A 24,109-nucleotide genomic window follows, 5' to 3' on the forward strand; every position below is an offset into this window, starting at 1 on the left:
CACGATGCTTATTCCCAAGCCCGGCAAGGCCCCGAACATCGAGAACCTCAGGCGGATTTCTCTAACGTCCTGCGTCGCCAAGGTCATGGAGTGCGCGCCGTCCTCAACAGGCTCAACGGGTACCTCGAAGACAACGAGGTTTACACGTGCAACATGATGGACTTCCACGCCGTACTCTCGACGCAGGATGTCATGAAACTAATCAAGCATCAGATCGTGGACGGCCGTTCCAGAAACGTCAAGGCTCTGCTCGGTCTGGACCTCGAGAAGGCTATCGACAACGTGCTCCACACCTTCATCCTCAAGACCATTTCGAACCTGGGACTCGGTTCCAGATTCCACAGCTACGTCGGCTCTTTTCTAATGGATAGAAAGGCCAAGCTTTGCATTGGAGACTTCCGCTCCGAGATGTTCCCCTCGGAGGAAGGGGCACTCCTCAGGGCGCCGTAATCTCCCCCACACTGTTTAACATCTGTATGATTGCTCTTTCCGAGAGGTTGGCACGTGTCGAGGACGTCAAGCAAACTATATCTACGCCGACGCCATTACCATCTGGTGCGCCAGGGGCTGCGAGGGCAGAGTCGAAGAAGCCATGCAGGAGGCGATTGACGTGCTCCACCGGACTTCGGTGCTCCCCCGCCAAGTGGGAGCTTCTGGTTTACAGAAAAGAGAAGGGAGGCAGACCCAAAGATTGGAAGCCAGTCTCCGAAAGCAGCATCAGTCTTCGCACTGCTGCTGCAAACATATCCACCCGGATATGTTTGTCGAATTCGATGGTGGGGACGGAACGGCTCTCCGCAAGATCATCGCAAAGACGGACAACGCTTTCCGCTTTCCGCTCGCAGAATCGCAACATACACCGAGGCATGAAGGAAACCAGTCTCCTCAGCCTGATCAACGCCTTCGTATTATGCCACTTCACGTACACGATTTCTATGCGCAACTAGCTCAGAGCGGAGCGAGACAAGCTCAACGCTCTCATCTGCAAAGTAGTCAAAAGGGCTCTCGGGCTACCAATCAGGACCCATACCGAGGATCTCTTCAAGCTGGGGGTACACAACACAGCCGAGGAGATTGCCGAAGCCCAAGAATGCGCGCAACTCGCTCGCCTGGCCACCACAGCGGCGGTAAACGCATCCTCGAAGAGCTGGGTTATCCCCCTACGGGATCCTCGAGGGTCAGTACCCTGATCCCTAGGTGCATTCGAGACAATATCGAAGTGGCCCCCGTGCCCCGAAACGTCCATTCCGTCCACAACGATGGCAGACGCAAGGCGAGGCAGTAGCGATCGTCAAACAAATCAAGCAGCAAGGCATCAGCGCAAGCTTCGTCGAGGCCGCGGAGTACAGCGATGGGAAGACCTTTGCCGTCGTCGTGGTCGACTGCAGCAGCAAGATTTCCAATAGCGCTCCGATTCGCACTTCAGACACCTAAGTCGCCGAGCAAGCCGCCATCACCCTCGTCCTGGTACACGGTCGCTGGATCCGAGATCTATAGCGATTCCAAAACGGCATGCAGTTAGGGTTATTTAGAAGGGTCGCATCGCCGAGCAAGCTGCTCGTCTTCTTAGCGTCTCCAATCCGGATGCTCTCACGCATCATTCGATTCACTGGTTTCCCGCTCACGTAGGGTTGGTCGAGGGTGCTCCCCCGAACCTCAATGAGTCTGCTAACGCGAGGCTGCGCGCGACTTCACCGACCGCGCTTCCTCTGTAAGGAGCGCCGACTTCCCTCCCCCCTATGGCCACAGGGATGCTCCCGCTACTCACAATAAGGTTACGAAATTCCTCTACATGTCTAAAATGGTCTTTCCACCCCCTTATCCCAAGTTGAATAGGGCGCAAGCCGTTTCTCTTAGACGTTTACAGACCGGCACATATCCGTGTCTGGCCGTTCTACACGAAGTTTACCCCCGACATATATCGCGACGACGCCTGCCCGTCCTGCGGGCAGACCTTCACTCTAGCACACATGCTCTGAGATTGCGGGTCGACATACCCCAAGTTCAGCAAGAAGGAGTGGGACTCGCTTCTGTATAGCCCCGCTCTAGACAAGCAAATCCTGGCTGTCCGGCGTGCCCGCAACCGGGCCGGTGGCCTAGACCTGCCGGTCCCGACGTAGGACTAGCCGGATGCGCGACGAGTTCGCGTCCTCGCCGGACCTCCAATAAAGTTTATTCGCTCACTCACATCACCTATGGCTTGCTTCAACTGCTGTTATCGGTAATTTCTCAATGTTCTCCACATTAATCTTTGCACTGACACCTTATCGACTAAGTAAGTTATAGAAACGTTAGCCAATTAAACCTACATATTTGTTACTTGTGCACAGGGTATCGAACCGGAATTGAACCGAAAACACCAACAAAAAAACCTAGTTTTGCTCGAACCAGACAGAACCGAAACGCTTTTTTTTCCTCCGGAGCAAAACCGGAAGGAAAAAAATAACCGCCACCTGTTTCTGAGCTTTTCAACCGTGCATTGCCTGCCTTTGTGACAACTCTGCTACCTCGTTCGTAAATACATCATCTTCCCGTGCTTTTAACAGTGGCAGCGCCGTTAGTACGGTTTCCAGCGTATTGCGTTGGGGAGGGGCACTTCATCGCATCCGACGCGCGGACTCCCCATATACAGTGATGCGTGTAAATTAAGTACCCCAGCCAGTAGAGAACATGTTGCTTATCCCCTGTATGACTGTGAACGGCAGGCATTTATCGCTTCTTTAGGGCCAATTAACAACAGTCCGTTCAATTAAAAAAATGTAATTATCACAGGCCTAGATTCAAGGCTGTAAACGGGCCCTTTGAACAGGAACGCGTATATAATCACACCCTACTGCCTGTCCTCATGGTTTCTCCCCAGTCCGCTATATTTCTCCTCTTCCCTTTCTCCCTGAGCAGAGTAGAAGGCTGGAGGACCTCGTTGCGTTTCCTCAATGTATTCTCCCGTTTCTCTTTATCCCTCAATAAAGCTTGACTGCACATTGATTCCAGCGTTGGTGTTGGATCTGCATTATTTTGCATTTTGTGTGGTCTGAAGAACAAACAGGCGTAATCTTTCATTGCGCAGCTTAGCAATAGCGTAAAGTTCCTGTACAAAATAAGTTTGTGCTGTTTTCCTGTAATTCTACGATTATGCAAATTAACTGGAACCGCTTTAAAAGAATTAAATTGTTGGGATTTCGGTACCAAAACCACGATATGATTATGAGGCACGCCTTAGTGGGGGGACTCCGGAAATTTGGGCCACCTGGGGTTCTTTAACGTGCACCTAAATCTAAGTACACGGGTGTTTTCGCATTTCGCCCCCATCGTTGAACCGCTTTGAACCGCTATACTTTTGTTTAGGAGTTGAACCGGAACTGAACCGTTTTCGGTTCCTTTGTAGCTTCATGCTGCAGTTATGTGGATGACAATTTTCCCCGTTCATAAACTCTTCTCCATCTTGCGGGCTCCCGCAGAACTGATTTGTTCTGCAAAATGAAATAAAGAACACTTTTTCTTGATCTTCCTCTATTTCACTCATGTTAAGCTTCACCAAGCTGCTCCAAAATAGACCCCAGCTCTACACCTATAGTTTGAAGTGCCAAATTTGCTGCAGCTCCCAGAGCTGCTCCAAAACTCCCTTCGGCTTATCGATCCTTGTACTTGACGCGTTTTATAAATGTATACTTCGATAATCGTTTAGAAGAGTTCCGCCCGTATTTTATTAGATGGCATTGCTTGGCTATCTGATCTGGAATAAAGTGCGAAGGCGTACGGGTTGGCATGAACCCATATATGTTGGCACCTGCATTTCGTAGTCCAAGGTCCGTCATCTTGGCTATAGGTCAGATGAGCTCTGGGTGAGCGAGTGAAATAACTTTACTGGAGGTCCGGCGAGGACGCGAACTCGGATGAGCTGTGCGGTTAAGCGCATTCCTGAAAAAAAAACGCGAACTCGGATGAGCTGTGCGGTTAAGCGCATTCCTGAAAAAAAAAAACCCGATGGTACGTAGAAGTGCATTCGTGTATGTTGTATTATATGGCAGCTTATTAAGCAAGGTAGCGACGTACCCACAATTGTGTAACATCACATAATAAACTAGATACACAGCACACTTCACAGCAGCACATTTCTCAGCTGTGCTGCTGCGCTATTTGGATTCTTTCTCGAGGAGAAAGTATACGTAACGCGTGGGCACTCGAAATGGAGATTATATACAAAGGCGAAGCGTGGAAAAGTCCAGTGCGAGCGCCAGTCATCCTCGCAGTCTGTCAAGGCGATGTCTTACACAAAAAGGCGCTTCTTTGGCCAGATCTGGCCCTTGCGCCAATAAACCACAATAATCATCACGTCTTACGCAAAGGCGTCGAGGCGACCAAAGTCTCTGGCGCTGACTGCACATGTGCACGTGCTTTCAGAAGCGTACACAGCTGCACACAACACTGTTTCGGTAAAACTAGTTTTGAAAGGTCTGCGAAGCAGCTGCATGCTCACGCAAGGCAATGACGCGCGAATAGCTGGCTCCATGCTCGCCATCAAAAGCTGCTCAATTGCGACACAAAGTGGCGGTCAGGAAAGAAACCTGGGGCTTTATAGACAAAGAAAATTGCGAAGCGTACACGAGGGTACACCGTGCGCCAATCGAGGCAACCAGGCAAACTTATCGCTGGCATTGCTATGCGCCGCCAATTTTTTTTTTCTTCAGAGGATAAAACTGAAATTGTTGACGGCACATCACCCCCCCCCCCCCAAGCTGCATCATTAATTACTATCATGAAAGCGATATTCTAAAAAAAACAATGTGCTGAACCACGGAAATTAATACTAATAAAAACGAACGCGTTTTCACAGTTAAGAGAAGAAAGTGCACTTCTTCACTGGGTTCATCGGTGAACCGGGCCTGCACCGGAATGCGCTGGCGAATCTTTGCATTTGTCGTAGGGGCACGTTGCACGTGTCGCCGCTGCTGTTTCTGGCGCACGTCATGAGGCAGTAGGTCAGGAAGAAGACCTGGTCATCGGTGTAGTCGTCGAGACCATGCAGGCGGTGTTGGACGTGCACGCCGCCTTTGGTACTAGCCCTGCGGTGCGCGATGAACGACGTGGTCAGTGCCGGTGCCAGTGGGAACAAGGCGGACAAACGAACCTCCCGCGGGTCGTGGCTGCCTGCTGGCGGCGTGTTCGCATCCGAGATAGTGCCACTGCCTCCGGACTTGGGGTCGGATAACAAGTCGCAGCTGACTCGCTGTGTGTAGGCCGCCGAGTCCCACCAATGCTCGCTTTTGCCCAGTTCGTTGACGAGGACGCCGCGCTTGTCGAACGAGCGCACCATGCACTCGGCGATGAGCGTGCCGAAGCTGCCGTACATCATAGCCATCGTGCCATTCAGGTAGAGAATAGGAGGCTCCATGGCGCTTATCGGTATGTAGGCGATATTGTAGTAGTGGTTGTATCGACTTGGCGAGCTGCCCCCGAACCTCTTGGAGTATACGCTGATGAAGTTGTCGTGGCCGATGAGCAGCCGGTAGGCTTGGGCGACCGCAATGTAGTTTTTGACGAACGAGGCGCCGATACTTGGAAAGTCCCGGTATAACCGAGCCAGTTCGACGCCAGAGAAGAAGTTCTCGTCTGGCATCCTGTCTACCGTCAGCGCGTCGATTTTGTCGGTTGCCTTAATCTTGACGGTGGCTTCGATCCACTCGGCTTCTTCCAGCTGCTGCATGATCGCTGTCCTAATGCTCTGCTCAAAACGACTGAGCTCGCCGCGCACACTGCTGCTGTAACGTTTGTAGAGGTGCTGGGCCGCAACGAGCAGGCCGAAGTTGCCGGTCGTGTACTTGACGCAGATCAGCTTCCATGTGAGCAAGCGCACTTTGAGGTCGCCCCCGAAACGCAACTCTGGTTTCCCTGCGTGCAACCACAGGGACGCTCGAAGGAACACGAACGAGAAGCCTTCCATGAGCGTCTGCTTCTTTTCCTTGTACTTCTGTAGCAGAGCGTACACGTTGCGCAGTATTGCTTCGTCTTCCAGAATGGCGGGGCTTTCCAGCGTCCACGTGAACTGGGGACTGTGAAGTTTGTTCAGGCTGCTGAGCCAGTCGTCTGCGCGTTCGGGCATCAGCCGCTCGATCTCCTTGAGCGTAATCTGCGTGTCAGTTGCGGCGTCGGGCGGAAGTTTGAACGCGGCATCCAGAATGTCATCCACGGTGCTCTTCAGTTCCTGGATGCTTGAGTCGATGGACGGCAGCTCAATCTTGAGTACGCCGCAGTGCCGTCTGACGTCTTCGACAAACGTTCGGGGCGTCCACGCGGGATCCAACCACCTAGGGCCCAATATGCCACGCGTAATATACAGCAGTTGCGGCCTCCGCTTGTATGCGGGCAAGGCTTTCAGTCGGAAGAGTAAATCGATGTTCCAGGTGATAGTCAGGTTCAGCAACGGGAGCAGTGCGTCGATGGCCGATTGTTCCTTCTCCGGCCACAAGAAACCGAGGCCCTGCTTGAAGCTCATGTAGCTTTCTATATCGGTCAGCGTCATATTGCGTAGCTTGATGCAGCTCTTGAAATAGTCCAACGCCTTTGGCACGACGGCCTTCTCGCTCGGCCCTTCCATCTCGTCAATGGCGATTTGGGTCGAGTGGGCGAATACTCGTGCGACCATGGACTTCTCTCTCTGTTTCGGCTTCCAGGAGCCGCACGTGAACTTGTAGAAGTCGTTGCAGGGGTCGACGCTAGTGTCCATGGCCTCCTTGAGCTCATTGACATGCCTCAGGCAATCGGCCGAGTCGCAGAACACTATGGTGGCTTGCGACTTGACCCATGTCACGATCATCAGCAGGGCTCCGCTAGTGAGGAACAGCGCTACCGCAATGGTGACGATCTTCTTGGCATTTGACCCTTGGCCACGGGTCGTCGTGCGGTTAGTCTAAAGAAAGAACGAAATAAAGAAATAAAGGTGACCTTGGTTTATAGGCTAGTTGCCACATAGTTGTACAGAAACAAACTGTCTTAGAAGACTAAGAACTCAGTGCAAACTCCACAGTGTCATAGGTCGGCGCACTCACTCATGAGTGCACTCACTCACTCACACTCACTCGCACTCATTTCAAAGGCGTGAGTGCGAGTGAGTGTGAGTGCAAGTGAGCGCGAGTGAGTGCCAGTGAGTGCGAGTGGAAGTGAGTGCGAGTGAGAGTGAGTGCCAGTGAGTGTGAGTGCAGGTGAGTGCGAGTGAGTACCAGTGAGTGTTAGTGCAGGTGAGTGCGAGTGTGAGTGAGTGCCAGTGAGTGTGAGTGCAGGTGAGTGCCTGTGAGTGTGAGTGGAGGTGAGTGCGAGTGAGAGTGAGTGCCAGTGAGTGTGAGTGCAGGTGAGTGCGAGTGAGTGCCAGTGAGTGTTAGTGCAGGTGAGTGCGAGTGCGAGTGAGTGCCAGTGAGTGTGAGTGCCGGTGAGTGCGAGTGAGTGCCAGTGAGTGTGAGTGCAGGTTAGTGCGAGTGAGTACCAGTGAGTGTTAGTGCAGGTGAGTGCGAGTGTGAGTGAGTGCCAGTGAGTGTGAGTGCAGGTGAGTGCCTGTGAGTGTGAGTGGAGGTGAGTGCGAGTGAGAGTGAGTGCCAGTGAGTGTGAGTGCAGGTGAGTGCGAGTGAGTGCCAGTGAGTGTTAGTGCAGGTGAGTGCGAGTGTGAGTGAGTGCCAGTGAGTGTGAGTGCAGGTGAGTGCCTGTGAGTGTGAGTGGAGGTGAGTGCGAGTGCGAGTGAGTGCCAGTGAGTGTGAGTGCCGGTGAGTGCGAGTGAGTGCCAGTGAGTGTGAGTTCCGGTGAGTTTGAGTGGAGGTGAGTGTGAGTGCAGGTGAGTGTGAGTGAGTGGAGGTGAGTGCCAGTGAGCGTGAGTGGAGGTGAATGCCAGTGAGTGAAAGTGGAGGTGAGAGCCAGTGAGTGGAGGTGAGTGCCAGTGAGTGGAGATGAGTGTGAACGTGACTGAGTGCTGTGAGTGTGAACGTGGTGAGTGCTTCTGGGTGTATAGAGGTGAGTATGAACGTGAGTGTGAGTGCAGGGGAGTGTGAACATGAGTGAGTGCTTGTGAGTGGAAGTGAGTGTGGACTTGGTGAGCGCTTGAACGATAAGCAGAGGTGATATCGGTTCACCTTGCTTGCGGAAAAATGGAGGCACGTTGTGTGTACAAGCTCACTCGCGGTGATGACTTATCGCGCTTGCAGATTAGTGCACGCCAAGATAGAAACCACTCACTAAGGTCGTGATAATCAAAGGTTCAGGCATGAGTGAGACAATGTATAATGAAATGAGCGGATATATTATATTGCGATAGCAATTATATGGACACTCCAAGCGAACTTCTACCGTAGGTCGTGGACGTCCTTGTGAGGTTCCGTATAAAGTCCAAACACGCTAAAAGCGTCGCCGCGTGTCGGCGGTACGCTGCGTGTGCGAGTGCAAGCTTGCGAGGGTCAGCCGACACTTGCTCGATCTCGCGCGCGTGATGGAATAGGTGGGGCGGAAGCGCGCTGCTTCTGTCGCGCGTCAGGCACGGGGGGATCGAGGGGATGGTCGTCTTGCTCCGGCGGTGGCCGCGTGGGTGTCGTATCTCGAAAGCGATCTGCGACGTGGAAAAAGTGCGCGCCCTCGCGGGCCTCCTCTTCACAGCGATTTGCGACGTGAACTATGTTCAACAAGAGCCGGTAACTTCGTATGCGCTGTGTTTGCGACGTTTAGTTCGCTTTGAAGCGAGAGGTGGCACGAAGGTCAATTCGCTCGCGGCTATAGCTGCGCCTTCTTACTCCAGCGTTCTGACAGCGAGTTGCCGCGGTCATCGAGTATCGAGCAGATGCGTTCATGTTTACCTGTGCGCGCGTGACACTGTGCTTGTCTATTTAGTTAGTAGGCGAATATTTACAAGTTTATACGGCCCATAAAGCTACTATCCTTGCTTCGTATAGCTCTCTACTAATTTGCTATCGCAATCGAAGCTTTGCCTTTCCGGCGAAACTGCGACATTTTCTTTAATACGCCAGGGAATATGTATGGGCTGGAGCGCTGATGGCAGATATCCAAATCATGACCGGCAAATTTTGCCATGACTTCCACTGAGTCATGAAGACGCCCAATACCGTGTGATTTGCTACACATTCGCTGGTCATCCGCCTTCAGAGGGTGGAATGGCTCCTCATTTTCTTCCTGCTTCCCTCTTAAACGTACACGTACAGGCTCCTTATATAAACAGGCAGAGCGCAAGAGGGACTAGCCAAGTTAGCACAGAGTAACAGACACGCACGCTCGCATACATGGAGAAAAAGTGAAGATGCAATGATAGATACCGCTTTGTTCTCCCCTTTCGTGTTTGTTTCGGCGTTAAGTGGTTGACTAAGTATATGGACAGTCAATATCTCCCTCTATTTCCCGCTCTCTTGACTCAAAAAAAATTAAATTATGGGGTATTACGTGCCAAAACCAGTTCTGGTTATGAGGCACGCCGTAGTGGGGGACTCCGGAAATTTGGACTACCTGGGGTTCTTTAACGTGCACCTAAATCTAAGTACACGGGTCTTTTTCGCATTTCGCCCCCATCGAAATGCGGCCGCCGTGGCCGGGATTCGATCCCGCGACCTCGTGCTCAGCATCCGACCGAAGGGGAGCTTAGAAAGCATGGGCGGCAAGCATGCACACGTCTAATGTCAATGACAGAGAGATGGACAGAGAGAGATTGGGGCTGACGTTAATGTTTATGTCACCAAGAATAAATTGAAATGAAAACTTTAGTCGTGCTAGTTTTGTTCTACTTTGCAGTGTTAATAAACCAGCTCTCTTTAATAATTCAGTCAATGAATCCGTTAACTTGTATTTATTATAACAGAACCTTATTGCCTTCCTCTGCACCCCTTCCATTCTTGCAATGAGTTCTTTTGTGTACGGAAACCAAACAATATTGGCGTGCTCCAGCACTGTTCGAACAAGCATTTTGTAGGCCAGCAAATTTTATCTAGGGGCGCAAGACGAAGGTGTGTTCTCAGAAAGAAGAGTCGCTTTAGAGCTCAGCACGTACATTGATTCGACTTGAGGTTATTTTGTTAACATGGCTTTCCCATCGGAGAGCGTATGTTAAAGCGACACCTAAACATTTACGCTGAAATGCACAAGTGAGAGGTGTGTCATTAATAATGTAAGTAAACTCAGATATCTGTTTCTTTCTTACTGTTAGCGTTACAGATTTTTGGGCATTTAGAGTCATCTGCCACTCCTGACACCAAGAAAAGGCAGAATTTTGTATATGGTGATTATCACTTTAATTAACTTCGCGGTACGAAATACAATAGTCAGCGAATAGACGGATGTTACCATGTAATCGGGAAGGCAAATCTTTTATGTATATTAAAAATAAAACTGGGTCCAAAACACTGCCTTGGCGCACTCTCGATGCAACAGGTGCTAAATTGGAAGCATCGTTACGAATATACACGAATTGTGAGCGGTATAGATCGGCACAGTGACTCATGAGTGCACTCACTCTCACTCGCACTCATTTCAAAGTGAGTGGCAGTGTGAGTGGCAGCGAATGGCAGTGTGAGTGCGACTGAGTGCCAGTGAATGTGAGTGCAGGTGAGTGCAGGTGAGTGCGAGTGAGTGTTATGAGTGTGAGTGGAGGTGAGTGCGAGTGAGTGCCAGTGAATGTGAGTGCAGGTGAGTGCGAGTGCGAGTGAGTGCATGTGAGTGTGAGTGGAGATGAGTGCGAGTGAGTGTCTGTGAGTGTGAGTGGAGGTGAGTGCGAGTGAGTGCCAGCGAACGTGAGTGCAGGTGAGTGCGAGTGCGAGTGAGTGCATGTGAGTGTGAGTGGAGATGAGTGCGAGTGAGTGTCTGTGAGTGTGAGTGGAGGTGAGTGCGAGTGAGTGTCTGAGTTTGAGTGGAGGTGAGTGCGAGTGCGAGTGAGTGTCTGAGTTTGAGTGGAGGTGAGTGCGAGTGCGAGTGAGTGTCTGAGTTTGAGTGGAGGTGAGTGCGAGTGCGAGTGAGCGCCAGTGAGTGTGAGTGGAAGTGAGTGCGAGTGAGTGCTGTGAGTGTGAGTGGAGGTGAGTGTGAACGCGAGTGAGTGCGGGGCCTGGAAAAAATTATGGTGAGTGAGTATTCTCCCACACCACTGACCTATGCTCCACAGACATAACCGCAGTGCACCTGCCATACAGAAACAAACTATCTTAGAAGACTAAGACTCAGTGAAAACTCCACAAACATAACCGCAGTGCACCTGCTCTCCGAAGGTATATACAGTACAGCGCCCGAGTAAGTAAAGCCTGCGCTTGACCCTTCACCTTTGACAGAGCCTCGCCAGCTGGAGTCCGCTCAGAGTGGAAGTATAGCTATTGCTCTGCTAATGTGAATGCTAGGCTCATTGGAAAGTGAAAGTTCATGTGTTTCTATCTGAAATATTATCTTTGCCCTTACTGATACCATTACCTCCCAAAATGTTCAAAATTCATCTTAAAACCAGTGACAGATATATCTGTATGTACGGGGAAATTACGCGCCTTCAAACACGCAAGAAAACAAAGCGCTTGACCTCACGGGAATGAGTGATCGCAATAGTTGGTGCATCCTTACAAATTATATTTTAGATGGACGTATTGGAAAAGACCCTTCTGCAGGTTTTTTTCGGTGCGGAGCGCTAATACACCCTGCATCTGCCAGTGGAAAAACTTGTTGTTCTGCGGAATTTCGATCACTTCACAGATGAACAGCGCGATGATTGCTTCTATTTGTACCGACACATTGTCGTACTGGCTCACTATTTTATCCCGCTGAACGTGTGCCCGAGCTCGTCCGAACGCGCTAATCCCCAGATCCGTATCTCGGATCCCACACACAGTGGGAATCGATGTACGCGAAGACTTCTGTGCTGTTCGCGTTGATTGACGATAATTGCATGGCGCTGATGTCTAACGCCGATGTCTTAGGTTCTTCAGCGTTTAGTGCAATACGTTGTCTCGATCCACTCGTTTCTTGACTGCGCCGGTTCTACCCATTTTCTACCTCCTCTCCCTACCTCCTCGCTCTCATTCCATCTACCTCCCCTCTGGACTGTTGCGCAATGCTCTTGCGGGGGGGGGGGGGGTAGTCTGATAATCACAACAGTCGAGAGGGTACTGTGGCGACGGCAAGGGAGCTCCAGAGGCCTTTATGGGGACGCAATGAAAAGGTCCAAACGAGTTTCTCACATTGTCTTTCCTCTCTGCCACGTTCCTGCCATGTAGTGGAATCTCGATGATACGATCACGGCTAATACGAATTTCCGGATGATACGAATTTTTCTGTGGTCCCGGCCGAGCCCCATTACTTTGCAACGTGCTAGAGAACGCTTGTTACGAATCAATTTTCGCCCGGCATCGGTTGATACGAATAAACGCCGCCCCACCGACGGCCGCGAAAGAGAACAGCGCGCAGTCACGCGCTTTCTGCCTTTCTATTTTGGTGCGGAGGCGCGGACGCGGCGCCGGACAGCGCAGAGACCGCGACTGGGTGCGAAGAGTTTGAAGCGGTGACACTTTTGTTGCTTTTGTGCTTTTCCTCCTTTTATATGTGCCATCGGCCGGACGGAGTGGCTGCTGTGCTTCGGGCCGCGTTCTTTGTGTTTGCGCCATTTTGACTAGTCAAGTCCTATATAAAGTAAAATCCTATTATATACGTAAAATCCCTATATAAGAAAAGTACCGCCATCCTTTGATAAACGCCGCTTCTCTCTCTCTCTCTCTCTCTCTCATGTATCTCCGATTGGACGATGATAGCGCGCGCTTTTCACTTCTTTATAGTTTCTTTTTTTCCGCTTCAGAGCCATGTTGAAAGTCCTCTGCGCAGCCGCAGTCGCCGGCGGCGGCGGCGGCGCGCGCCCGGCCTGAAAGCTTCAACGTGGACTTTCTAGGTGCGCCACCGTCGACTTGGCTTTCGCAAGCAACAAGTAAAGAAAAAAGCAAGCGCTTTAGGAGAGGAGGCGGCATAGGAAAGAGTAGATGGCGGTACTTTTCTTATATAGAGACTTTACGTACGCTGAGGCGCGGGTGCCTCTGTTGGCGCGTCTTCCATCGACTGCGTTATCGGTGCCGATAGCTCAGGGCGATTGTCGGTTTCGCTGCCGGAGTCACGTGGTGCAAGATAGCACGGCACGTTCAGTCGGGTGCTCCTCCGCTTCTCCCGCTAATCGCCGTATCTTTCTAGCCGTAGGAGGCTTGCGCTTCCGTATTCCGAAGGCGTGCTTCGTCCAAAATTTCTTCTCGATCCAACGAGCGACGATCCATCACTAACCTGGGAGCTCTCAGTAATCCGAATTCTGCGTGTCAAGTGAAGACGCCGGCGTGGTTTACGAAGCAGACAACTGCGGTTGCCATCTTGCCCCTGTCACAGCAGCAGCCAATGGAGAGACGCCTTTCAGCACGGCAGCCAATAGGAGGCCCGCTTTCATCGGAGGGCCCGTGTGACTACCTATTGCAGACCCGCGCTTCTTTTGTGTTTGTGCGTTTGTTACAAGATGGCGGCAACGGATGAATTGAGAAGCGGAACGGCGAAACTTTGAGCTTTCGAACGATACCAAGATGGCGGCGCTCGGTGGCGGGAAATACGAGATATGTCTCTGTGAACTGCGGTGATCTTGCGCGATTTAAAGCTGTTTTCTCACCCTGCGCACAGACGAATTAATCTTTTTCGGGCACTTTTAGTGCGTTTTCAGCCAAACCTATTTTGATACAGCGTAGATTAGGCGTTGCAGATACCGAAACGCGTGGTTTTCAAAAATCCAATTTTCTCGCGATTTTCGCGATCCGATCCCCGCATCCCCCCTTAATTTGGATAGTTTTAATTGCGTTTCGATGATACGAATTTCGGCTAATACGAATATTTTTCGTGACCCCGTGAGATTCGTATCATCGAGATTCCACTGTATGTACGCGCTCCGGACCACCCCATGACGCGACGTGCAAGACAGCGACAGCAGCAGTGTAAAAGTCGAAGGAAGAGGCGAAGAAAGCCTTTAAGAAACATTGCGCTCTTTACATCTCCGTCATCTTTTATTTTTAATATAATTTTGTTCCGGAAAATATGCATTGAAAGGCGTCGAACGAATTCCATTGTATTCGACAGTATTTCACCGCGTATGCTATATAGAATGCGTAACCGCTTCGTACCCGTTGTGGTTCCGGATCCGGGAAGAACTCGCCCCAGTTCTTAGTGCTTTCCTGAAGGCAGAGAGAAAGCAAGCAGTTCTGAAGCGAGATGAATTTCATTAATGTGGTGTAGAAAGGGACAAATCAGAATATCAACACAGACATGCAAACTGTCAGTGCTATCATGCAACGTTATAGCGCTTTGAATGTTTTCGGCACGCATACCGTTTCTTTTTTGAAGTCAATGTATTCCTTATTGCCCAGTTACAGCCGCTTTTCCGCATCGGTTATGTTTGTTTCTAACGCTTGTTTCTAGCCACTTTCGTGGGCCAACAGCGAATATGGTGCAGTCTAAAAATGTGACGAAGCTGAGCATGATGACGAACCATTTAATTTATTCCTAGAGCCGAGTTGATGACGGTGATTATTATTACTATTATTATTACTGTTATGATAACGACATACTGATGATTAGGACAACGACGGCGATGATAGAATACGATTAATAATATGACGACGATAGCGACGATAATTGATGTCGAAAAGTTGGAAGTCGATTCAATCTCTGTCGATCTAATGTTGTCGCTCCAGTGCGGCTCTCACAATTAACTATACGGTTAATACACGCCATTCACACCCCCAACTTGCACAGGAATGCATCGACTTCAACTATAGAGATTGAATCGTAACTAGGAAGAGTTATGCCAATATTAAAATCGTGAACAAGTCGAGTCTCAGGGTGCTGACCTTCGATTGCCTGTCCGCATAGTAAGCTTTTCATTTCTTTTTTTTTTTCGTCAGAAACGAAATCACCAGTCGACCACTGATCGATCGTTAGTATGGCTGACTCGCCACGGCTTATTTCATTCATGTTTCTACCCACTCCGGTAAAGCATGGCGCACCGCAAAACGCCTCCCGACTAACTGCGTCTAATTTTCCCTGGAATTCCTATGGACGTTAGCTAATATAGATACGGGCGTCGGGTTATTACAGAATCCCATTTCAAACGGCTTTCGCAGGAGGCCGTGGCATGAAGCTGCACCGGCATGTGAGTGTCGCTTGTGTCAAGCTTCTGCTTAAAGGCCAACGCAACGAAATTTTAAAGACCGCGTAAAAAGCCTAATTTATGATGGTATGTGTATAGAGGAGCGTCCGTGCAAAGTGTGCTGAAAGAATAAAGCCGGCGTTACCGCTCGCCGGAAGTGACGCATATACAGCGCGCCACTTTTCGGCATGTCCTCCCAGATAAGGCGGCGCGGCGAAATATCTCGGAGGCGGCGCGCCGGAACTTGCGTCATAGCAACGACCACCAGGTGCACCCGTCGTCTGCTCAGGTGCTGCTGTTTAAAGGCTGCTAACACGGAAACTGTGCAATTACCAGTCCTGCGGCTTGGGCGCCAAGGTTGCTTTCGTGGTATATATTTTTTTCATTTATAACAAATTTAGCTGAAGTGAAATTTCTTTGCAGATGACCTTTATAATGTCACTTTTACTCGTGACTGCCAGACTGTGTGTGGGTTTCACTGACCGCCACTCTCTCGTGGCTACATGGATGGATTGATCTTACGGAAGCTTTGTTGAAGCGGGATGTCAGGTCTTAAGACTGGTGTTTCGCTTTTACGAAACAAAATTTAAAAGAATGTATTGCCCAAAAAGAAGCAGTTACACGTTTTTCTTTAATTTTTATGCCACCAATACTCCTTCATTTACGTTTTCTTAAAGCGTAAGTCTCCGGACAGGATAACTACGTCCTCGTTAACCCTGGATAGCTACTGCAACATACGAACACAACGAGCTCAGTAGTTCCCGCATATGTTCACGTGCCGCGGAAGTCTCCGCCCCCGATCCCGTATTCCCGCACGTGGTTAGTCAACCGCGTTCTTGCCGCGGCAATCGCCGCGCCAATCGCCGCCCCCCCCCCCCCCCCCCCGTATTCTCCACTTGGTAAGTCGGAAGCCCTTCTTTACCTAGTGTATTATTCTCTTCGAGGGAACCCTCAGCGATGTCAACTATAGCTAGCTGGCCTGCTCGAAGTGTTAGTTGCAGTCGTAATAAATGCTTCCCGAGTGTACACGTGGTTGTCGTCTATTGTTTCCTCGAGCTTGTACCGGACCGCGGTTGATGGGCAGGCATGCGCCAACCGCGGGGCTCAGTGTGTCGAGGCAGAGCGCCGTGGGCAATCCCCCCATATCCCGACAATCTTTGGTTAGCACCGCGACGATCTACATGGAAGCGAGAGAATGGATAGGAAAGAGCGCTTCTCTTGCTTCCATGTAGATCGTCGCGGTGCTAACCAAAGATGAAACTTTACCAACACGCCCGTTCAGCCACCCTTGCGAATTTCATTTATAATGAATGTTGTACTTCGAGAATTTTTCAAATTAGCTCAATCATAGCAGAGACAGAGATGTTTTAAGTGCCGCGAACCCATGATTTCAGGAGGTGAGCGTCACCGCCAACAAAGACACGCCCTCCGCTTGCCCCGTCTAAATTCCTTCCCTGCGTTCCCCCATACCGGAGCCAGAGGATCGCGTGACGAATACGTCACGCGCCCCGCCTTCTTTTTTTTTCCCTCTCTCTCTCTCTTCCGCACGCGTTTTTAGTGAGTAGCGCACTTCCGGAGACGGTCTCGCGCACGAGCTGTTGCGTTTGTCTCGTTTCAAGCTGCGGACGGCTTTGCGCGCTCTGCACGAGAACACCTGATTGGCGGTATAAGTCAGTGCCACACTCATGAGCACTGAGGCAGACACGAGAGGACGAAAGAGCATGATCGCGGCGCTGGTACACGTTATAATGTGACATACTTTTGTTCTTTGCGCGCGCGACTGCACGACGTGGGAACAAGCAGATGAAAGGGAAGTACACATCTCTTGCTACGCTACGAATTTTATTTCTCTAAACTTTAATTTGTCTATTGAAACAACGCATTGAACAAATAAATAATGTTGCCTTGGATAATTATCGGAGTCAGTGTCACTGTGAGTGACGGATCGCTACACTGTCATGTACGTATATAGGCGCACTCGTGCGATTGAGGTCCGCTCTCAGGCTGGGAGCTCGGCGCCCGCGAGAAGGGCAATAGCTCTATTTGCTATTACATGTACCCGTGATTTATTTCTCTTGCTTCTAGCTGCAATACAGCAACACCGAGATTGATCCCATTTTCCCTTTATATATATCACCGAATTTTTACCTACAGAAAAAAAAAGATATAGTAAAACCCGAAAGCGTAAGGCCCTACATAACAGACCAATGAGAGCAACGTCACCTCATATAATTCGCGCATGCGTCGGTCTTGCCAATGGTGAATCACGATGATTCTACAGTTACGTAAGATGTCTAAGTTATAATGCTGGCCAGCGTTGAAGCCAGCCTACTTTGACTGCCAAGTAGACAATTTCGAGCCCAATTAATAGAAAGCATTTGGTACACGTCCCTGCGACATTATGTCACTTCGCTAAGGCAAAATAATGTAATCAAAAAAACTGTCAGCCCTTCCACTGGGGTGGAGATGGAAGACCAGCGAATCTGTACTATGCTGGGAATTATGCATTTCCAATTGTGTGTTGTGTAATGATGTAAAGATGTGTTGGTGTAATTGGTTATTTGAACTATTTAAGAATGAGAAATATATATGATCCGATGGTTTTCATTTATTTAGTGACCACAGGACCATGGCCTTATGGTCGCTATGGTACACCGCCATAGGGTGTACGGCAAAGGTTGGCACGTGACAGCAGAGTAGCCTGGATCATATTTGTCTACGATGCCTTCGCGCAGCTGTCTTATTTGCCGGTTCTGTCGGAAAACATGGTGTATAAATTCCATGGAGTTAATATAACCAACTCTAGAGGAAAAAGTTCCCCATAGCGTCCATGCATTAAAATCGGTAACCGCAAGGGCGCCGCCATGTTGGTACTCCGTGCGGGCGCGCAGGCGCAGATCCCATAGGCGACAGTGGGCCTCTTCGATTATCCGTTCCCGACAGTCGCGGACTGCCCGAGGCAGTGCTTTCAGCCAATGAGCATTGCGTGTGCAGCTTCTCGGACAGTTCGGGACTGTCAGAGACGAATAATCGAAGAGGTCATCACATAACTTGCGAGCAGCTCTATTTGCTATTACATGTACCCGTGATTGATTTCTCTTGCTTCTGGCTGCAAGACAGCAAAACCTCGTTGAAGACGATCATTGCAGACGGTGCTCCAGACGACGCGCCGTCTGTTCCTTCACGCATCCGCGCACGACTTGCCTGCTCTCGTAATTTCTCGCTGCTTGAAGTTTCAGCCACCGGATATCATCCTAATATTTGAATTTAGTGTGCTTTTATTGAGACCCCGCCTTTAATAGATGAGCTGAGTAGTCTGTGCTGATGTTACGATGTATTCAATGTGCGTGACTCACCACTGCTATCATTGTAGAGGTTGCAGCGGCTTCGGGAGGCTTCATCATCGGCACGGGACTCTTCATGACTGACTTGGCCTCCTTTTCCGTGAGTTCCCTTTTTTTCGTTCCTGACTTTCCATCCTTGGATTGGTGGCTTTTCTAAACACATTTCAGAAAAAAAAGAGGCGATAAAGAACAGACGAGACACATACGGACATTTACGTACATATGTTGCACGCACAACATACACACTTAAAGAAACGCAAACTTAATACAAAACAACGTGCCTGCTCATGTGTTTTCAGCGCTCAAGTAATACAAACTCAATAAATATATGCAATCCTATCTTTTTTTTTTTTTTGGAAACTCCTGACCGTTGCGACGTGGGTGCTCACGCTATATGCAGAATTGGGGAGGTGTTCGGTAAGAGTCCACCTAGTGGGCATGCCCATTTCGTCTGCTGTTGAAGTTCTGATTGACTGGGCTGGGGTGCGCTTTAACAGAAGGCAGTCGCCACAGCCAATCAGCACTTCAGCAGCAGACGAAATGGAGATGTCCACTAGGTGGACTCTTGCAGATTACCTCCCCTGGTCGTCGAATCGCTGCCATATATAGTTTAGAAAGGGGCTAGATGAGGAGATGACCCTCACAGGACGGAGTCTAATGAGTGGCCACGTGTCAACGCCCTGTCTGGCCTCCGTGCCACTGGACGGAGCCTGGACTGCAAGTGGACGGCGAACCCTGCCGCCACGGTAACCCAGTGGCTATGGAATTGCGCTGCTGACCTATAGCGGTCACGGATTCGACCGCCGCCTCGGCGGCCGCATTTTGATGGTGGCGAAAGGCAGAAGCGCTCGTGTACTTATATTTCAGTGTATATTAAAGAATTCAAGGAAGCCAAATTATTCTGATGTCCCCCACTACGACGTGCTACATCAGATTGTGGTTTTGGTATATGTAAAAGCCCGTATTTTTCTTTTTTTTTTTATGACAGATCGTTTCGTCACCGGTGAGTACCTTCCCGGGCCAGGTCTTGTAAGCAATCTGCTGCTGTGTCCACAACACAGCATACGCATCCGCTCTGTATACGAAGGCAACGTGACACAATGGTTGCCCACTTCACCAAAATCTCTCTTCATATCTTCTCCCGTTTTGTAGTCTCGCAGCGTTTCTCTTTCCTTTTTCTGTGTGCCTTGCTGGTCACCTTGGCTGTATTCTTTATATGTCTCGACTTTCAGTATTTTTCTTCCACCATGCGGAAACATCAAACTGCCCATTGGTCTTCTTAGGTACGCTCTAAAAAAAGAAAAGAAAAAAGAAGCACCTGAACACTCTTTGGGGTGCATCTTGCCCCCATACAATAATCTGTCTTGCTTGTATTTTCTTTCTGAAGACTCTGCGTTCGCTACTTTCCTGTGAATAATGCTATGTTACGTTGGTAACGCACATGTCTTTCGTGACCTGGAAGTACTGGGCGCGAAGCGTTCAAGAAAGGAAAGGCGCGTGTGCTAAATTATTATAGCTTTGAAGACGAAGAAGAATTTTATCTATTCACTCACGAAAATGAAAGCACAGTAACAAGATACAGAAGGAGGTCCCAAAGCTTAAGGCTGTAAGGGGACCTCCTGTTCTAATTAAAAAGAACAAAACAAATGAGGTTAGAGCAAGTTCAGCAAAGATGTAGAGTTGTCGACAAAAAATTACACACAACAGCGAAAGAATTGAAACGTTATATAATAGTATACAGCATTACGTTCTGAACAAATAAAAAAATAACAAAACAATTCAGGTTAATGCAAATGCAGAAAAGAGGTACGATTGTTAACATATATTAACGCAAGAAAACAAGTAAACTGAAAACATACATAACGCTGTACAGAATTACATCTTGTACAAAATAAAAACAAAATAAATCAGTTTAAGTGAAATGTAGCCAAGAAGCAGAGCTCGGCGCCCGCTGCCATATATCAGTACTTGTTAAAACAAGTACTGATAAAAGGAAACAAGCGGACTGATATATAGGTAAATGTATTATGATTAGCACTGGGCTTGATTAGGCTTCGGGACAAGAAAGCTGCAGGGTGGCAAGATGGCGTCAATCGTACAGCGAGTATCAATATAAATATATGCTCACGTTCGTCCTGACGAACGTGGGTACCCGAAGGGCGGCGTAACGCTGTCTTCCAGATTTGCACGTGGCACGGATCTCTTTGTGGTTGTTCATTAGCGGACAAACTTAATCACGGTGGCCCATCGGGCTCTATTACTCCAATATTGTGTAATTATTCACAGGAGCGTAGCGATAGCAGAGTCTCCAGAAAGAAAACGCAAGCAAGACAGATCATTGTTGTTTGTGGGGCATAGAGTAGAGTTTTTTTAGAGCGTAGAGCGTGTAGCAGAAACGGGAGTCATTTTACATGTTCCCTGACACGCTCGCAGGCTGCCATTGACAAGAGTTGTCAATGCATACGCGAGTAAAGCGCGATTTGCACTTTTCCAGATACGCTGGCGCAGCCTCGCGGATTTTCTCCGAAGCCGTGTAGCGGTGATTCGTTCCCGGTCCGTGCTATGTTTGCGGCGTTTCAGTGATGTTAAGAGTTCGAACAAACGAGCGACAGATACAAAATAACCGCGTGTTCAGTGGGCCACAATGCAAAAATCGTGCAACATCGGTGGCAATAAGCTGGCGCCATTTTCCGAAGGATAAGAAACGAAAGAAGTTGTGGTCGATAAAGCTGCGTATTGGAAGATTGGATTGTACTGATATTTTCGTCCGCCACAAACTTCAACGTTTATCGCATGCGGCAGGCTTTTCACGGCGCTTGTTATTTACAAGCAAAGAGGCTCAGCGCAGACCATACGGTGCTCGTAGGCCCCTTAATTCCGCGAGATATAACGTGGCCGGCTTTAGCGCAGTCTTAGGTTCCACGAGACAACTTTGCGTTTCTTTATAAATGCCAAAGATTGCGCTGAGTGACGTTGACGACTCGTAAGCCGTCTGCTTTTCGAGCCAAAACCAACGAAGCTACTAACGCTGGTGGCACGGGGTCATACACTTCTTTATACAGCGCAAAGGAAACCTCAGGCCTATTTGAGGTAAAATATGTGCGCATATCCATGATCCGCAGCGTTCATTTATTAAGAATACAAATTAGACTGATTTTTACGTTAGTAAATGAAAAATCAACGCGTTAGAAGTGGTGTCGAACGCGTTAGAAATAGTGTCGAAGAGACGCTACGCGTTAAAAACTAGCCGCGTGAAGCCGCGGCTCTGTAGCCGGCTTTAAGCCAGCAGTAATAAAAGGTCCCAACAGATAGCGCGAGAACAGGGCGAACTCGCGGGAAATTTGAATTAAATTCACCAAAACCTCCATTGCATCCATCATGGGAGGAGTGAGAGGGGAGGGAAAGAGCGTGAGGGGTGGGAGGGAGGAGAAGAGAGGGTGTCACGTATCAGGGGCGGCAGAAGACTATCGTCTTTCGACGTCATTTGCAGAGAAGCAAGCAGATATGCGGCCAACTTTTTGTTTAAAGTTCTTTTTTTCTTCTTTTTTTGAGTGTGCTATCGCGCAAAAGTTGTCAACACTTCCTTTGCTCTCGGAGTAATAAGGCGTTGCGCCTTACTAATTACGGTGCGGCAGCAGAGTTGCGTAGCGCCATTTCTATGGTCGACCATCACGTTGTAGTCTACCAAGCCCAACACTTGTCGACATGGCATCTGATCTGACGTTGATTCACTGGGCCGTTAGGATGACCACCACAGTCCGCTCGCCGACACCTCACAACCGGGATTCGACAAGCGTGCCGGCGTGCCTACGTACGCCCGGGCGTGTCGGCTGGAGCTCACGCGCGCTGGCTACTGGAGAAAAGTCACAGGCCTGTGTGGCACACGCAGCATAGTCACAGCGTAAGCTGGTGGAGCAGCTCAAGAGGAGCTCCAATTTCGGCACCACACACATCAGGGTCTTCGCGACAAAGTCTCTTCGCCTCGTTTTGACGAAAACGATCTGAACTGTTCGCCCGGCGTCGACGGTGAGCTGCGGCGTGTAATGCTCTCTGCACAGCAGTCTGCTGAGCCCGATGATGCCTGGTTGTAGCCGCGCACGTAGTTCTACGATTAGCTTCAGCAGTGGTTCGTATACCTTGCGAGGAGACGCCACAACGTATACCGAAGAGGTATCCAGAATACGTGGCGCACATCTCACATCGGAATCGCGTCGATTGCGCGCCTCGTCTGCACCTTAACTAGATGGCGCCACCATACTGGCGGAGGCTGGGGATCGCGTTTTTTTATTGCCCACCTTGTCTGAATCGCATCTCGTCTGCGCCAGCACACGCTGCGTTTGCAGGCGCCTTACCTAGATGGCGCCACCATACTGGTGGAGGCTCGGGCCATCTGCGCCTGCGCGCCTCCCTAGGGGGCGTTTATAGGTCATTTTCCCGCTGTCCGATAGCAAGCGCTTGCGTGGCCAGTGGTAGAGTATCTGGCTCCCACGCAGCGGGCGCGGGCTCGATCCCGGCGGGAACCGAGTACTTTTGTTGCATTTGCGGCGATAGCGGTTACGGTCCCCAATGTCGGCGGCGGACACCATCGCGAACCGAAACGGCTATTGGAATGAGCCCATAACAACTTACGCTGTAAAAAGCTGCGGTCGTTCGAAGACGTCAGCGCGTCAAACAAAACCTCTCACGGTAGCAACGCAACGGCACCCTTCGCAATGGTTCACTTCGCATCCGAATTCAGACAGGCTTAATGTGAGACAGAGCTCACAGACCCGAGCTGGTGTGCTATTTATTGTTCGTCACAATGTTGCAGAACCAACAGCCATTCGCAGGCTGATTTGTACTTTTCGCTTTCCTCAGTCATAACGCGCGTCTGTAAACGTGTCATGACCGCATTAAAAAAAGTCTACAGACGTTTCTTGCAGAAGTGACACAGCCATTAGACAGTCTGTGCAGTTGGTATTAGAGCACTGCACGGGCTCGGGCTTACCCGAAAGCCCGGGCCCGGCCTGGCCCATGGGCTGGGCCGGGCCGGGTAGAGCACTTTTTTCACGGGCTCGGGCCGGGCTCGGGCACAGCGTGTGCTTTTTGACGCGGGCCCGGGCCGGGCTCGGGCTTTCTGCGAGTTATTCTCGGGCTTCCCAACTCTGAAAAACATGTATTTTTCGGTCTCGGGCCGGGTTCGGGCCGGTTTCGAGCCGGGCTCGGGCCGGGCTCGGGCTTAAGGTAAAGGGGTGGCGGGCCGGGCCGGGCGGGTAACGTAGAATACGGGCCCGGGTCTCGCCATAAAAGTTTTGATCGGGCTCGGGCGGGCCGTCCAATGTAAAAACGAGCCCGGTCCCTGCCCGGGCCGCAAAAATCGGCCCGTGCAGTGCTCTAGTTGGTATGTCTTACTCATTTTCTATATAGCTATAGTACCTACAGACTGACTGCAGACCTCGATTGACCAAAGTTTACACATTGACGACTCTTCCTGTATAGTGGCATATAGAATTTTGTAGAATAACCTCTTTAAACGTGGTAAAGCCGTCTTGATAAAATATTGCATAGTAAATTTTCACGACGACATTGGGCGCTTCCCCGCACTTACCCGTTCGAT

The 24,109-nt window shown here is 50.0% G+C and overlaps 2 protein-coding genes across 2 annotated transcripts in view; one reads left to right on the plus strand and one right to left on the minus strand.

The window, feature by feature from the left end:
• Positions 1-4,834: 4,834 nt before the first annotated feature.
• LOC119459036 (neprilysin-1-like) lies at positions 4,835-18,591 on the minus strand. The gene is made up of 2 exons (XM_037720883.1): positions 18,526-18,591; positions 4,835-6,907 (listed from the first exon to the last, which is right to left on the minus strand). The coding sequence occupies exons 1-2, from the start codon at positions 18,589-18,591 to the stop codon at positions 4,835-4,837; spliced, it is 2,139 nt and encodes a 712-aa protein (XP_037576811.1).
• Positions 18,592-22,257: 3,666 nt separating this feature from the next.
• The window catches only part of LOC119459037 (cap-specific mRNA (nucleoside-2'-O-)-methyltransferase 1-like), a 38,844-nt gene continuing 36,992 nt past the window's right edge, over positions 22,258-24,109 (plus strand). The window contains exon 1 of the mRNA XM_037720884.1: positions 22,258-22,324. Within this exon, the coding sequence (XP_037576812.1) occupies positions 22,258-22,324 (67 nt within the window). The remainder of the gene's footprint in view (positions 22,325-24,109) is intronic.

The sequence above is a fragment of the Dermacentor silvarum genome, chromosome 7, assembly GCF_013339745.2.
Source record: "Dermacentor silvarum isolate Dsil-2018 chromosome 7, BIME_Dsil_1.4, whole genome shotgun sequence".
Lineage (NCBI taxonomy): Eukaryota > Metazoa > Arthropoda > Arachnida > Ixodida > Ixodidae > Dermacentor > Dermacentor silvarum.